The 17744-nt window shown below is 38.2% G+C and overlaps 1 protein-coding gene and 2 long non-coding RNA genes across 3 annotated transcripts in view; 1 reads left to right on the top strand and 2 right to left on the bottom strand.

Annotated features, from left to right (window-relative positions):
* LOC150106364 (uncharacterized) overlaps positions 1 to 17744 on the top strand; it is a 260534-nt gene that overhangs the window by 102394 nt on the left and 140396 nt on the right. The window lies entirely within an intron of this gene.
* LOC150106365 (5-hydroxytryptamine receptor 1D-like) lies at positions 14501 to 16024 on the bottom strand. Its single transcript, XM_090392940.1, has one exon. It carries the CDS (start codon positions 16022 to 16024, stop codon positions 14501 to 14503), a length of 1524 nt encoding a protein of 507 aa, XP_090249066.1.
* LOC150106363 (uncharacterized) overlaps positions 16264 to 17744 on the bottom strand; it is a 334416-nt gene continuing 332935 nt past the window's right edge. The window contains exon 5 of the long non-coding RNA XR_016548303.1: positions 16264 to 16315. This is a non-coding gene — a long non-coding RNA (uncharacterized LOC150106363). The remainder of the gene's footprint in view (positions 16316 to 17744) is intronic.

The following is a 17744-nucleotide window of genomic DNA, read 5'->3' as shown; positions in this document are numbered from 1 at the left end:
CAGACTGCGGACTTCGAAATCCGCCACAGGCGTGGATATTTGGGATTATCTTTAAAGGGGAGGGAAGGAGAAGTTCTGATTTATATTCACGAAAAACCTTCCTTCCCACTTTTGCGACTGTGGTGAAGGACTGACTTCCCCACTTTGTAATTCTTCTAAACCCAAGTACCATAATATTCTAAAGTCGTGATATTTAATTTGAATGATGAGTCATTTGTAACCATAGCAACCAATTGTCAGCAATTCTAGAATAAAAATTCAAAAATACTCGAAGCGTTTGAACTTAGACACTGGCCAAAAAATAACTTTAGGTTATTTGGATTTCGATAATTCATATTTAAATTATCATAAAATACAATCTATTTTTTTAATTATTTTTTCTTATAATTTTCTAAAATACTTGGAGGTGTGATAAAGAGAGAGGACGCACTCTTCCTTCTGCTTGCAGACAAGCGGATTTCAGAATTAAGATAACGTGAAGTTGTTTAATTAAAAGCTTCTGACAGAAAAGAAATTGTGGAAGTAATTACTGCATCGTGTAGCACGTGTTTCTCTTTAAGAAATATTCGCAAGTGTACTTGAAATATTTACTCATCTATGTACTCGATGTTTCTATTGTGTTTTGGATACAAAAGAGCCAACACAGACAGTACTTAAGTGTTGTTGTTAGTGACTTTCATGGCACAAAGACATCAAAGGTCATACTGAGCCAGAACACAAGTTACAGCAGTGCATATGGTAGACCGTTAGTAGGACAATCACAGACATCCCTGCCTACGGCGGGATTCGAACCCGCAGCATTTTGGCTAGAGAGAGGATACGCTAACCACTTGGCCAAGCAGGACGGCGTACGTAAGTGAGGTTATTGAAAATGAAAAAGAGAGGCACACATGCAATGATTTAATTGAAGCCACAGAGCAACAATGAACGCTATTGTTGAGAAAATTGTTGTAATTTCTGCACATGCGTTGATCGCTTATTTTAATCTGCTGATAATAACCTTATTTTTATGAACTTTTAGACACGTCGTTTAAAATAATTCAAGTGTAAATTTTTATTTTGATTAATTTGTCCAGATAAAATACTGATACCAAACCTATAAACCTTCAAGACGCCCAATTATTTTACGATCAAATTGAATTTAAGCCGAATGCTGCCTTTTAAGTAGACTACAAAAGCCACCGCAACAAGTCGCTCTTCGTTCGCTTCTTGCATCCACAACAATCACTACCGGGAAAAAAAAACTGCTGCTGCTTCAAAGAGCCCCAGAAGTAAGCACTAAGCGCAACAATCTCTTGGACGCACGTGCACTCGCTTCCTAGCGGATTAAATTTTCTTCATCTTTTTTGCGTTTTTGTATTCTCGTAGGTCGCTGTAAGATTCGTAAGAAGTAGCTTATTAGTGGAGTAGAACGTTGGGTTCAGGAACTTCGCCGAGAATTATGTAAATAAAGAGAGAGAACAAAAATAGACCCAGAATACGTAGGAAGGTTACACTGTCAGAGATTGAATTCTTGATGCAAGAATAGATGCCCTTATTTCCTGTATCTCCGTTGGATGGAGCAAAGACTACCTGTTATAATACGAGCTTACTATTAGTACAGTGAATGGCATGGTTTAGAAAAAGAAATTGTAAATGGCCATTAATAAATACCAAACGAAAATAACCAAGTTCATTTTTCACCATGATGTATTGCCCAAAATTCTCTCATCTTCTGTTTCCTGGAACCTTTTTTTACTGTCTTGATATCCTTTCTAAATTCTAAGTCACCGTCACATCCCGACGCCTTCCATTCGTAAATGTAAGAAATGCGGCGATGTTTTTTTTTAACCTTCCGTTAGTGAAATACAGATGTTTATTTTATACATTAAACCGCTGCAGGCCATTTAGAACACTTATAGTGAGGACGCTTTTCGTCTCGCGACCTTTACCAGCGAGGCAGACTTTGAAGATTCACTTGATAGCATATTTGCTTCAGAGCTGCAGACGGTTTTTCTAAATTCCTCTCGGGGAAAATAGTCTACGAACTCGGATGACGGTCTTTATCCTCGTCACTGAAAGAGTTATAAGATCAGGTTATTTTAATTGCACATTTGGTTTATTTTAAACGCAATAAAAGAGAAACTTGCTCCTCTATGGGAACAGCGTTAATATAATTGCCTGCAATATATGCTTGGAGATTTCTGCTTTTACTGAGACATTCTAAAGAACGTTTTCAAATCGTTTATAGTACACTCATAACACTTATGTAAGAAGAACGAACATAAATGTGAATTACATTCTTCGTAAATGCAGAGATTTTCAAAAACTGCTGTGGTAACATGAGCCAAGCAGCAGATCCAACTGTCCTCTAATTCAACCAAAGCACTTCAGAGATCGTTTTTTATTCCGAGGTTACAATGTATGCCCTTAACTCTGTGTGTTGCACTCGGGAGAGCAACATGACCTTTCGTTACAAAGACGTCGGTAGAATCTCGTCTAAAGTGAGCCAACAGTTCTTAGAGACATTTATAAACTCAGGTTGAGTGAACCAGTCTCGTACAATCCTTCTTCCCTTTCGCAAATTGATGCATACTGAACAGCACATCCTTCATGGCCTCTAGATATTTCTGAACTAACAGAAATTAATAAACAATATCTTGTCATCTAATATATATCCTATCCTATTCCCCTCAGCCATACAGCTGGTGCTACCATGCTGGGGAGATGATTATGAACAAGGTGATTTTCCGTTGTCTTCCTTGCAGTAGTAATTTTATGACTGTAGCCGTGTTCGCGGGACAGGTTTGACTGTTTAGAGGGATGAAAAACCCTCCACCCCCGTATGAGACCGGTTAACTCACCTCTAGTCGAAAGAGACCAGATAAAGGTTCCTCACGTCTATATCATTCTGGTGATACTTCTATTGTTGGGCATCCGTCCCTGAGTTCCACTGCCTAGGTGAAATTGCAACGCACAGAAAAGTTGGAAGAGTAGCACATATCTTTTTAAAATGCTCTTAACTCTGTGATCTGTATAATTAATGTGTTCATTTGAAATAGTTTTCGTATTGTAGCGCATGGAGTCTATTGTTATAAGTTCGTTCGGTTACTTTGCAAAGAAGCCTAACAATACACTTTCAATTGTGACGTAGTTTTCACCAAGAATTGTAAAACGAATGGTTCATTTGATGTTAATAAAAGATTAATAATGAGGGATTAATAAACACAGTATCTGATTACATATGCATACGTTTTTGTTAATAATAATCAGTTGATTTTTCCTTCTCTCAATTCATGAAGAAAAAATGCCGTTTAAAATGGGTTTTCAAATTACGGGAATATCCTTACTCCAATCATTGCATAGCAACAGCTGAAACGTCGAAGTTAATAAATTGTTGTGTTGTTCTTGAAGTTGACGCCAAGATATCTAACTCGTGAGTGTATGTGTGTCAGTCAACTGTGTTCTTAGGCTGGTTAGTCTGTTCTGTTTTAAAAGAAACTTTTTCCCCTGGTGAGGATTTCTGCACGTCCTTTCGTGCAGTTGAAAACCCTTAAAGGTTCCTCGTTTAAAGGATTGGATTCAAATTCAGTTTTCCCCTAAGACTTGCCAATCTGCGTTTGTAATTTTTATTTGTGTTTTACTTAACTGTTTACCGGCTGTCTTGCGCGAGTAACAAAGTGAAAGATGGTGCAGCGATCGTAATCCTCAAAAATTCTTTTTAGGATTCCAAATACCTTTTCCATAAATACGTTGCTAAAATATGTTTGGTGAAACGCACCTGGGAGGTGGGAAAGATGTAATTAATGGCCGAAGTGATTCAGAGAAAAGTGAGTGAGCGATTTTATCAATATTTGCCGAATACAAAATTGATATCCGTGTTGTTTCATTGCCAACATTTTGCTTAGCGAAATGCCCCTTGTTTTACAGGAGATCGACACTGATGCATTTCAAGCAGATGCGAATGATTGTCGTGATATGACGTAAATAAATTATGCTCCATTGTTACCAACAATGCGATAACATTTCCTTCGTATGCCTTGATTACGCTACCTCTTAACTAAACGTAGGAATTTAGTGTGCATTTTGATGTAGTTGTTCATCTTTTGTTGCATAAAGGACAATCGACATGGAATAATTTTGACTGACGTCTCTAAACATGCATCTTGATCTTTTCAATCAAGAAAGTGTACGAGTTTATTTTCATAAATCAGAAAATCAGGATTAACCAGATGCAAAAGTATTTGAAGGGTGCACCTTTTCATGCGTACTCAATTATCCTTTTCGAGCCGGTGGTATGGATGGAATCTAGTAACTGCTGTTTCTGTTTAAATCAAAACAGAAATCGTCACAAATTTTCCACGTAACTAGAACTTTATGATAATACATTTCAAGTTCCTGAACCACTTGACATGTTCTCCTGAACCGGAGTAGAATTTTCAATTTGACGAGCACCTCATTTGATAGTCGAATATTTGAAGTTGAATAACCTGAGCGATTTAAACCAAATCTCAAACTCAAACTTCGGTGTCTAAACCTTAAGACTGGAACCTCCAGATAAGGTCATCTTCGTTTCGGTGTCAGAAAAAAATGGATTGTTTTTTTTAAGTGATGCATCAAAGCATAGTTCGAAGAATGAGCGTCTGCAAATTGGAAATAACTATCCCTATTTATTCAATCAGAATATATTTTGCCTTATGATACTGAAACAAAATTGCCGTCCTATTAAAGGGAAAAAGTGTTCGGTCGGGTGGAACTCACTTCGTTATGAATTGCTGGTTTTTATTGGTGCCGACCACAGCTTCGAGTTAAGGGTTTCGGCTGAAGAAACTAAAGGTCAGAGGCCAGTGTTTTATGTCTGTCAATTACGTATGTTTTTATGGCTGTTTTGCGGAAGAAAATCCTGTCTAGTTAGTGGAATGGAGCGTATACTGACTCTCAAAACCTGTGGGACTCAATCCCACTGTCTGTAAAAGCATGCTGTGAACAAACTAAACTTATCTAAGGTGTGTCTTAAACACTTATAAAGGTTCTTGCACAGAATTCCAACTTCCTAGACGATTCTCGAATTCAGATGTTTCCAACAGAAAGTAAATGCGAGCTACTATAAGTAAGACTTCTAAAACTTAAACTAAAGTTTGGAACGTGTTATGTTGAAATGAGGACCTTCATTCTGCACCTCTGCTCTAAACTTCCAACCCTCAAGCAGTGATTTTCCGAGGAGACCAAAAATAAAAAATAAAAGAACAGCGTATCGTAAGGTTTTGACAAACGCCCCAACATCATGTAACGGTCATCTAGGAAGCCTACAACACTCGCAAAACCGTCGTTAACAGCTTAACATTCAGTACAAGATCTCTCTCTCTCTCTCTCTTCCATAACTTATATCTGTACAGATTCAGTAGCTGGAATTCGAGAAGGCTGACGAAGTGATGCATTTGCGCAGGAAGAAACTAGATCACAACTCCTCCCCCGCATCTTGGTAACATGGTCTCGCAGTTCTTCCTGTATACAAAATTCTGGACGCTGTTCGAAAGAACACCATTGAGCTAATCTACGATCCACTGCCTTACGTATGGTCATTTTCCACATTAGGTCTCTTCTAGAAATATCTCCATAAGCGCTGTTCAGCAACCCGACAGCGATAATACCCCCAATGTATGTTAAACCTATAATAACACGAACGAGAGTCCAATATCGATTTGTTTAATTGCTGTCTCACCAAACCTTCCACTCCAGATTAGATTTTATTCCGTCAGTTCTATGGAACAACCTTTCCCATGAAGCATTCTACAAATACTTGGACCTTTTTAAACTGAAATCACATAGCCATTGGGTTCTAAACTATTACATTTGCGAATACTTTAACCTGCTTTCGAGCCTAACTTGCTTAGGTGCATATTTACTGCTGAGCATAACCTAACCCACTGCAGTACGCATTCCGGTAAGAGAAATGTTACTACCACGCTTATAAAGTTCAAATCAGGGGCAGTATGACGTCACAGAGGGCAGACGACGCCCAGTGATTGTTGCGCTCTGTAGAAATTTATTACAATGAACAATTTCGAAGAATGTAAAAATGACGTCGATATTAATACTTATCATAGAATTTACCTGATGGATGGCTTGTCAGAGAATTGGTTGAACGACAAATGAAGCACGTACCTGATTAATAAAGTTACAGGATTTTTACTTGGCTCCAGTAGAGTTCAATCATCGTATAAATATTTTTAATTAGAATATTACATAATTATGCAATTATATAGATTAAAAGGCATGTTGAGATTGATATAAAAGTAATAAACAGGGATACATTGCTCTCATAAATGTAACACATGCTTTTAAACGCTCTCTTTCTAAGAGGTTTTTTCCGGCATTTATTTCATGAAAAAAAAATGTGGAAGATGGAGTTCTAATGCGATAAATAGACTGACTCAGTTTTTAACACCTCTTATTGGCTTCGATTTCTTGGTAATGTAAGACTCTTCCACTTAAAAGCTATAAGAGTAGCATCAAAGATTAATGGGCGATCTCGTGTCAAACACGCTTCCGGTCAACTAACAAAACAACCCCCCCAAAAAACGTTTTTTCAAGAAAAAAAAGTAATTGACGATCTGCTTGAAACAATAAATCGGCCAGATCGTTCAGAACTGTCATTTGAAGTGTTTCACAAAGAAGAAACTTCGAGAGACATAATGACACAGAAGCAGTTTAGTGATGCGACACAAAAGTATGAGGAGGCAGATAACACTAGAAGATGAACTATTGCTCCCTGACAGACATCGTTTCCGGTGAATGCAGCCAGAGGGCAGCACTATCAAGGGGGGGGGGGAGAATGGAATACCCATAGAACATTCTCTGGTTTCGCAAATTTTCTTGTAATTGTTAAGTCATTTCGGTTTATCTCGTGCCACCATTTTTGATTAGCGCAGTTTTAATTGTTAGCGCTACACTATTGTTTACAACAGTAGACAGAAATATAAATCGTTTGGTTACTAACATTTTTCACTGACAGAGTTTTGATTGTTGCAACAATGAAGTCAATCTGTAGAAAGATAATACAATTTCTAACATTCTGTTCTTCTTTTATTGGAAATGGAAAGAGAAAAATCATTTATTCAAGGGTAGACTAATTGTTTATCCATAGTGCTCAATTTGAAAATTATACTTTTTTTTTTGTTCAAGGTTATCCAATTTATTTATACGGAGTTGTATAAATTTATACGTACTAAACAAATCAAACTGACAACAGGTAAATAATTTTTATTCTTCATTTCTATATACATCGCGTGATCAATAATAATCTCACTAAACAGATCAGAGGAAATAAACTTCGTTTTCCCTGATATTATTGTCAAATTTTACGTTTCTTCTTTGTTTTGCCATTTCAGTACTTTTTTGATTCTTTCTCTGGACGCACAATAATGTAAAAGCGAATATGTGGATAAAGACAGCAGAATATCACACACGTACAGATATATATTTATAATAAAAAATATCATAAAATGTGAGCTCCGTAATGGGATAAAGATGATTTTTATTGTTGTGAACAAGCGGTTGAGCCACCTTCACTTACCGTCGGTCTGTAAAAATAGAAACATAAAAGTGATTATTATCTAAATACGTAACAAAATCAATAATTATTAATATTTAACATTGCTGCGTTCATAGTAAGAATTGGAGAAAGAAAAATTCACAGCCAACCGACCAACCACATAGAACATAATGTTCTCTTTTCATGCTGCAATTTATCGTAGTATCCAAACAATTTTCTCCTTTTACAAAGTCCAAAATGATTTCTGAAACGTAATAATGTACATGATGACGATGTGCGGAACTTTGGCAGAAAGAGAGATGCCTTTTCGTATAATACTGCGGCATTTGTTTCCTATATATACCTGCAATTTCCTTTCGACAATATGTATAAAATGTGACAACAATATACACCATTGTTGTAGCAAGCAATCAGTGAACAATGATGCAGTAACAGCCAACAGAACCGTGTTACTATGGCGACTAGCAATAATGATAAATGCAAAGGTTACTTCGTCCGGATCTACTTGTCAGAGAATGAACTGTAATTTCCCGTAGGAAAAGGATTGCCGTTCTGGATTATATAGGAAATACAGCAGTAAAAATAATGGCAAAGGTGCGTTTCAACTATTTGTTCACTGTCAAAGCAACATTCGCTTTTAATAACACAAGTAAATATTGGGTTACGCAATAAGTTATTTCATTAGAAAAGTATTATGAGCTATTTCGAGGACGATATGAGTACTGCGTTTTCTTCAGTGAACGTTGAATGTATCCTATTAAATGTATCCCATCATGTGAAGGCATTTGTTTTCGACTTTTGTAGTCTTTGCATGTTGGAGTTCGCTGTGTGGCTCCAGGCCAGTGAGGCGTATGTAAGTATTGGTCTTATTGCCGCCTGGTAGAGTAGTAGCTTGCTCCTGTGTTACGTTTGCTGCTTCAGTTGATCATGGGGAGGTCTTCAATTTGGTAATTACCCCCCTTACCAATGTATATGTCGTCTCCTCCTATCTACTAGCTATGCACTCTGCATTCCTTCAATCTATCTTCATATTCCACATTCCAGAAACCGACTTAGTCAATCGTCTCTGAACCCTTTTCAACATCTAATCATCCTTTTGAAAACCTAGTGACCACATCTGTGCACAGGAATCCACATGCAGCCTGATCAAAGCCTTAAACAATGGAATCATAACATCCTTGCTTCTACGTGTCGATGTTCTGCGCATCATTGCCATAATCTGCTGTACTGTTCTCACAGATTTAGCCAAATATTCCCAAAATGTCAGGTCCCTATCCACCGTTGATACCAGATCTTTAATCTCCTCTAAGATATCGCCACCAATCTTATACTCCACACCCCTAAAAACGAGTGCACTTCCACACTTATTGTAAACATAATCATCTGTAAGGTGTTTAATTGCATTGCTAATTTATTCTATTTTACAAAAAAAAAATCGTTAGGTTTCCTGTGTGATATAGCAACGTTCATGCTTATATATGTACAGTAATATCACTAAAATCAGTAGAAAGAGGGTAAGAATACAACCACTGTGAACCATAATGATGGCTAAAGATAGAGATTGGCTGCAGCCGATCCGCGAAGTGAGAAGTTATTTAGGACGAAGGGGGGGGGGAATCCTCGTCTATTTCCTTTGGAAAGTTCTCTTCCCTTAATTGATTACTTTTGATTTTCCTCTCGTCTAAGAGTTTTTGGATGACTAACGTGAGATAAGATGATTTATCATCCAGTAAAATCGAAATCTAAGTCGAACCGTCTTGGAGCAGTGCTTGTAAGACGTTGAAAGGGACATGGCTCTATTTTATGGGTGACCTAACCCTGGACGAACCATTGCATTTTCTACAAATGTAGTCCATCCATTGACATTTGTCAATCCAGGTCAAAGTTCATACCAGAAAAAGTAATATACCATAACTAGTGCTGCATTGTCTGAAATAAAGTGCGTTCGAACTGCTGACAGTCTTTACTGGATATTCCTGAAATTGTCTGTATCAGTTATGTATAACTTTCTTGCACTATTAGACAAATATTCACTGGTTAGCGACAAATGATAGTTGACGCATTATTACAATCGCTGATCATAGTATAACGTGAATCTCGGCAATATTGTTAGCCTCCAATATTTTGTATTAACGCATTGTTGTTTGTTGCAAAACTAAGTGAATGAGTTTGTATCAAACAATCTAATAACAGAATCATGGCAGCATTGTTGGAAAAAGCAACAATATTAATATAACAGATTGTGAATAGGAAAATGCTAATAGTGCACGATCGGGGACTTCTCTATTGCAAAATGGTATACAGGAGTAGTAAAATAATTATTTTGTCCTGTTTATTTTTTTTTACCACTCTTTAGCACACGTTTTTCTTTTCTCATCGTCTTCTGTCCAGCACAACTTCGCGATAAACAGGAAATGTCTACACACGCCTTTAATATAGGTTGTATAAATTGACGTTTACAATTCTAACGATTTGAATACGAGGAGCTACACCATCTGCTAGCCGCATGCATATCATGTCTCTTGCCAATAGGGGTAAAAAAAGATGTTTTCAGTAGTTCTCTGGCCCCTTTCAGCCAACTCTGAAGAAGTTTTTAAGGTCCCCATTCGTTGGACGAAATTTACAATTTAGATTTCGTAGTGTTTTGTTCGCTTTCCAAGAGTTGGCAGCCAACTACGCATACACAGTGGGATGTCTTTGTGCACGTTTTCAAGCAGGCCTTTGAAACTGGTGTTATATACTGGAAGTAAAGTTAACGCGAAGAATACATCTGTAGGATAGCGCACGATCGTCCAAATGAACATCTGTCACTGAATAAACCCCGAAATCTCCATCTTCATCTCTTGGGACATTCTGAAAAATGTGCGACAAATCTGATTTTTTTGGTCTCAGAATGTGAATTTTCTGTTATATAGACAGCGTATAATATTGGGCAACTTATTGCATTAAAATAACAATCTGATCGGTTGTATAGGTACAAAATTTTACGCACATTTATATTCCGAATTTTAAGGCTTTATTTTATTTATTTTTTCAATGTACGCGGTTTGAAATTCGATGTTTTAAATTCGACTTCACTTTTTAGTCTTAGCTAAACTCTGGTGAAATTTCAGTAACCTTAAAATTCAGATATTTTATACTCCTAACTTGTTATTTAGGAGAGCAGTAAATTGCTTAATAAAATATCATTTGTTATTCAAGTTTTATATTTAGTTGGACTGTGTTTCCTTGCAGCAACTAAGCCTAATTCATTTATAACATTGTGACATTGATAATACTTTTTTTTTTTTCATTTTTCTTGTTATTTTAAATTTATTAAAATACATTTCATTTGACTCACGCCCACAAAATGCAATGGATCTATCGTATATAACTTTGCTCTATAGATTAAAAACAACGAACTTTTTGAAGCCACATTACGCTTCTAAAAAAACAGAGTTGTGGTTCCGTTTAGCTATCTGTTCTATTATCAGTAGCTAAATGCGCCGATATAAAATGCCTTTAGTTGTTCTTTGGGAATATTTTGCGTATTTAATCGGTTCATACTGAATGTCACAGATGAACTTTGACCTGGTAATCGCCCTTGGTGCAGTCTGAAAATGAGAAGAACAAAGATGTCAGAGGGTTCAAATCCCGTCAACTATCTAATTTAGTACGAGTTACTGAAAAAGTTATCCTTCAACAACAAAGCAGTTCATCTATCTTGAAAACGCATAATTCACTTGAAAGTCTGTCTCATTTACTTCGGGCTCTAAATGCAAACGACCCAACATTTCCCTTATATAAGGTTTATCAGTTAGATGGTTACAGTGAATATTGGGCCGGGAATGGTTTTCAGATCGATTGGTGTTCCTCGAAAGAAATATATTTGCAACAAACAAGATTACCTTTATTCTATTCTTGTCTACCAACCGGTTAGTGCTTTATTTGTGTATATAAGAGCTTTTATACAGGGTGGCGCAAAAGTAGCAAAGGGATTTACAATAATAACTTTTTAAAGTGTAAGTTTTGAATTTATTTCTCTTCAAAACAGTAACATAATCCACGGAGAATTTTATGAGCTTGGCATAGAAGACTATGTCCTGTAGGTGACCCCCATTTTCAGCTTCACAAAGTTTGGCTCTTTTGAGAACATTTTCCATTAGTCGTGTCAGAGTATCTGGCGTTAATTCCCATATTTCGGCTCGAATGTTCTCCTTGAGCTGCTTTGTGGTTCGCTTTATTCACATACACCCTTTCCTTAAGATGTCCCCAAAGGAAAACGTCAGGGACCGTTAAATCTGGCGAACGAGCAGTCCAATTGAATGCAGAATTTCTTGAAATTAGACTTCCCCCAAAAATCTCCCTTAAGACCCCTATCGTGGCTCGAGCTGTGTGTGTGCGCGCGCAGTGGCCCCATCCTATTGGAACCACATCTCTGGAGTATCAGCAAGAGCTGGTCTTTGTTGTTGATGATATCGCTCACCGGTTACAGTTACGGCATTGCCATTGTTGTCTTCAAAGACAAATGGTCCAATAATACGTCATGATGCAATTGCGCACCAGACCGTTCACTTAAGTGCCAAAAACGTCCCATCAAGCGAGGATTATCGATTCAGAGGGTGCATTTCGCGCATTAAAATGACTGCAATAGGCTCGTTGAGTCTGGATTATTGAACGTGATGTTCAAAATAAAGCTCTATGATCTTGGGTCGTTGCATAATGGTGTAACGTTCCGTACTGAATCTGCCAGATGTACTTCACAAGCTCTGATAAGAAAAAATTAAAAAAACATTGAATTTCAAAACGCTTTGATTTTTTTCAACCGCTTCGCTACTTTTACGCCGCCTTATATAAGGATTACATCGTTCTGTATAAAACTTTAAATATGTGTAATACGAAACGGGCTTCTCCGGATAATATTGAAGCATTATATTCATTAAAAATATTCTTTCATGGGTACAATCAGCGATTTTTCTACCATAACAAATGCCAGCACAAGAATTACATCGAACTAATTCTCTGAAGGAAACACAAATTCTTTGTGAGGCTCATATAATTCTTGTTTGGGAAAGATGGTAATTAATTACTACACTCAAAGTATACAATTAGTTAATCTCGGTGCTTGAATCTGTAAGAAGACTTCGAGTATTGAGCAACAGCAGAGAATTTTACAGAATGCGTTCAGCAGTTTTCGAAATACCTCACACGTCAAGGACTACTTCATAGCGTAATTGGATAGAGTGATCATTAGAGAAGCCTTTCTGTAATGCTGAGTCAGCTATTCGTATCCAGCGGGCTCTGATATTACTAAATAGCCTGTGACGAATTTTCTACGCTATATTTCAATAACGTATGACTCATTGTCACGATTAAAAGCGACTTGATAGTTCCATTAACATAATGCTAAATGGGTGCAGTTAGATCGTTTGTCTAATAACCGAGTCTTTACGACTTAAGATTAAGAACGTTGTGCTCTGTCGACTAAACACGCAGAGTAATTTTTTGTAATCGTGATCTGAGCGCTACCATCTCGCAGTTCGCATTTCATCTGCAGTCAACTACATCAATCATTCTTAAAAGTGGAAGTCTGAGTCATATTTCTTTATTATTAAGAGGGAGAATCATAACTAGCACTTGAGAACTCTTAAGCGAAAATCCATTGTGTGGTTGTTTGTTGAATTCTTCGTTTTACTCGTATAAACTCAAGTTTTCAGTCGCATGTCAAAGGCGGGGAGAGGGGTGAACGATCTGAAGAAAAAATTTTGTTGAAATTGCCACGAAGTATTTTTCCTCCTTTGACAGCGATCAGAAGATCTCTGTTCTTCATTCTCTTTTCGAGTTAATGGTGAACTATAAGCCAGCACTTATGCTTAAAATATATATTTTAAAGAAATCCTCTTCCGAAGTAGGCAAAATCTGCACTTAGAAGATATTCAATCTTAATAAACTCACAAAACCTTCGGTATGAGTATTGTTGATATTGGGTCACTTAAAAGACCCGATCTCTGCCTAGTCCATGTATTGTTTTGCCTTTGGTTTAAACTCCAAGACTTTAAAACTATTCAACCCATCGAATACCATGTTTACGGACTTCTAAACATGAGCTGTTGAAATATTCAAATTTCTACGTTTACTATGATGAAAACCAAAACGGTTAGAAAACAGTTCTCTCGGATCACTGAAACACTAAAAAGTAAATGAAAATTACAGACACGGTATACATTTGTCTTTTAAATACCCCAATACCCAAGCAATCCACGTAGTTATAAATCCATGATCAAATCCATGCAGTCATTCATGAGTCACGATAGTTCGCGACAGTCATGCGATTCATAATTTTCATGCAAGTTGATTTTTATGACACATTCTTGCATAGCTTCTGTGATGACATCATAGTTTCCATCTTTACGTCAGATATAAGCCATACTCGAATAAGAACTTAAATGGTTCATCTTCTGTTTCTGATGTTCTTTATTATCCAGGATAAGACTTCAAAATGAGGGAAGAATCGAACCCAGATCGAAAATACATTCATAATCATCTTGCCGCATAGCTCAGTTGCTTCGGCCATAATTCCAAAAACTTTGATCAACATTTGGCCGAATGGAGATTGTAGTGAAGGCATTTTAGTGTATTTTGTTAAATGTGATGACCTGACTGGAGTAGAGTGTGCACAACTTTAGGTGTTGCATACGCTTTCTAATGTGAGAAATACTGAATTTCAATTTTTCAACAATCTGTATAATTCTATCAATTCTCCGACATTATTTCGCATGTAAGATAAAAATTCGAAAGTCGCCTTTCGAATATACTTACCGTTTGCTAAATTCGTTTTTAATATTATTTCACGGACTTCTTTTGTCTAATTCAAAATAAACTAAGTTCCAGAAAACAAGGATATAAAAAAATCACAAGCAAATTTAAGGAAGACTTCTCCTTATCACAGCAAGAAGGGGAAAAAAATAAAAAAAAAACGCACTGACGTCACAGGAAATTCTGAGGATTGTACCGCGTTTTGGTCTTTTTCCGGTGACGACACTTGTCGATGGTGAGCCGAACGAACGCCTTTTTGAAGTCGACGCTGTTGAAGGCGTAGATGAAAGGGTTGATTGCAGAGTTCACCCAGCCGAGCCATACGAGGGACGACTGCAAAGTCGGGTGGAAGTAGCACGAGGAACAAAAAGGCTCCAGGATGTACGTGATGAAAAAGGGCAACCAGCAGACGAAGAAACCTCCCACGACGACCGACAGCGATTTGGCCACTCGTCGTTCTCTCTGAAAAGCGGCCCTTTCGTAGTTTTTCTTCTGCACCTTTCCGACTTGGTAGTCCATCCTCGTGGAACTGACCACGTATCGAACCGACCGAGTTCGGCTCTTCGGAGACGATGGTTTCCACGTGCTGCTCCTCCAACCGCCGCGACTCACAGCGATCCGAGTCGTCGAGGAGACCGGTTCCGAATTCGTAATCCGAACGGGCGATCGCGCGCGAGCCTTCTGACTGCAGAGCCGCAGGTGGTTGTGATGATGGCCACTGTTGGCGACGTCGCACAAACTTACGATCTCTTTGTCACTTTGGCCACTGTCAGCGCTCTCCATAAGCACGAGACGAGGAGCGTCGGTCGACCCTTTCGATATCACAGGAATATCCGGATTTTGATTTTTGTCGTCGTCGATTAGAACTTCCTGTCGTCGTCTTGCTGCGGCGAAGATCCTCCAGTAAACGTAAACGATGATTATAGCGGGGATGTAGAACGAACCCAGGGCAGAGTACACCACGTATCCCTGATTGCTGTTGTAAACGCAGTCGGTGGAGTTTTGCCTGTTCCCTTCGTGCCATCCGAACATCGGCGGACACGTGATGAGCGCTGACAGCACCCACACCACGGCGATCATGATGATGGCCAGGCGACTGCTACGTTTCACCGCGTACATCATCGGCGACGTGATGGCGAAGTAACGGTCGACGCTGATACAACAGAGGTTGAGGATGGACGCCGTGCACAGCATCACGTCCAGGGAAATCCACAGTTCGCAAACGACCTTCCCCATGAGCCACAGCTGACTGATTTCCCTCACTACCGCAAGGGGCATCACTAAAAACCCCACGAGAAGGTCGGACACCGCTAACGATACCACGAAGAAGTTGGTGATTGTACGAAGTCGGCGAGTGGTTGCCACTGCGGCAATCACTAAGGTGTTGCCGAAGATTGTCAAGAGGATGATAGTGCAGAGGATGGCGGTCAAGGCGATTTCGGACAGTGTGAGATCGATGACGTCCGCTTGAGGGTTCAGCGGAATGATTTGAGTCATTCTGGAATCTTCGGTCGAGTTGGGAATGTGCAGGGACTTCAGAATACTATTTTCCTCGTTGTCAATAGCAACCACATTTTTCTCGATGATCTCAACGGTTTCCAAGATGCTGCTGTTCTCGCTGTGATTGCCGACCATGAAATATTGCACTCGGGAAGAACCAGCCAAGGTGAACTCATCTTCCGAAGAATTATCCATCCAGGAGTTAGTGTGGAGTGCGCGCTAAACAGCTATTGATGCACTTCTTGGGAATTCTAAGGATAGAGAAAAGAATCCGACATGTCCCAGGAGTGATGCTGAGTTTACATCACATTTCTTTGCGCTCTTGGAAAACTACGAGAATGACAGCCATTTGGATGAACCAAACGCTTGCTTCTTTTTTGCATGGCTGGGTTCATTATTATAGTCTACGGCACATGATCAGTGAGTCACGAGAACGAATCTGGCCTGAGGATCACTGGCAGGGACGAGCAACTGCAGGCTTCCTATCTGAAAGATAACAAAGCCAATTAATCGCCATATCGAGAAAGTAAATTAATTGAAACTTAAGTGTTGGAAGTAGGACTTTATAATTCCTTGTAAAGAATGGAAATAATTTTAATTAGTATTAATTATTGCACATTCATAACTGGATATAAGATGAATTCGATAGTCTTGCCTATTTTCCTTTCACTTGTATTGTTAATTCCTTTCTAATCAAGCGAATCGTGTTTTTAATTGTTCTGTATTACGATATTCACTCGTGAATATGTATTGATAATCCAATGAAAATTATAAATAAAATAGTTTCAAACTATTTATTTGAATTTTATACATTTATTCAAATGTAACTAAATGTAATAAGAAAGAGTTTCATGCCGAATATAGAAACTACATAAAGTTCGGCGAGTCCACGCGTAAGCAAATACCTGGATAATACAACACATATATAGCCCATTTGGTAATGCAACACTGAGGCAACTCATAGTAAGGATGGAGCAAGCTCCGATCACTATTCTTGGTATTTACCCATAAGTGTTGCACTACCAAATGGATTATATATGTGTTGCACTATCAAGGTATTTGCTTACGCGTGGACTCGCCGAACTTTATATTATTATTATTATTATTATTTGACACCTCCAGGGAGTCCAAAGACTCATCGAGGGAGAGTGTGCCAACAGCATCGAACGATTGGCCCCCTTCCAACTACTAACCGCGCTCAAACTTACTTAACTGAGCCTTAACTTAAATAAGTTCATGTCGCCGAATTGAAGCCTTTGGCTCTTCATATATTTAGTTACAAATCAATACAATGCGCAAATGCTTAACAGCTTAAGAACATAAGCATTAGTCGGATATTTTAATAGATTTAACTTGTCTGCAGATTAATAGCTTTTGCAACAAGTTCACCGCATCCCAAAACGGATTCGAACCCAAGTTGCTACTAATTGAGTTACATTGAATAAACTTGTTGCATAAGAAACCAAACTAGTCATAACGTGTTTTCCCTGCTTAAATGGCAAACAATCCTGCAGCAACCTACGATGCTATATTGTGCTTTGAAGGAGGCCGTGTAGTGGTAACTTTAGGGGAATGCTCTGTTTATGGGTGATATGCCCGAGATTATCTTCCCCTATCTTCTCTCGGCTTTTCTCCAATTCTGAAAATCATTGAGCTTTTTTGAATTGTTCTCCATGAAATTTTATTTTCTTTAATCCAACTATACCGACAGCGAAGTCATTTTCCTTGCTGACTTTAATGTCCACAACTTCAATTGGATCAATTTGGAAGATTTGTTAATCTATAATTATCTGAAGTAAATTGGTCATTTACAAACCACGATACCTGAATTACCAAGAGGAGAAGTCACCTCACTAGTGAGGTGGCTTGTTTCGCTATGCGACAGAAAGTAGACATGATTTTTTGCAAGAGCTGT

The sequence above is a fragment of the Typopeltis vanoorti genome, chromosome 5 (assembly GCF_054136105.1).
Source record: "Typopeltis vanoorti isolate ZY-2024b chromosome 5, IOZ_Tvanoo_1.0, whole genome shotgun sequence".
Classification (NCBI taxonomy): domain Eukaryota; kingdom Metazoa; phylum Arthropoda; class Arachnida; order Uropygi; family Thelyphonidae; genus Typopeltis; species Typopeltis vanoorti.
The sequence above is the reverse complement of the archived record's forward strand: the minus strand, read 5'-3'. Positions and strand labels throughout refer to the sequence as shown.

Coding starts and splice junctions, on each gene's coding strand:
- LOC150106365 (XM_090392940.1), bottom strand. CDS start 16,024: ATGGATAATTCTTCGGAAGATGAGTTCACCTTGGCTGGTTCTTCCCGA.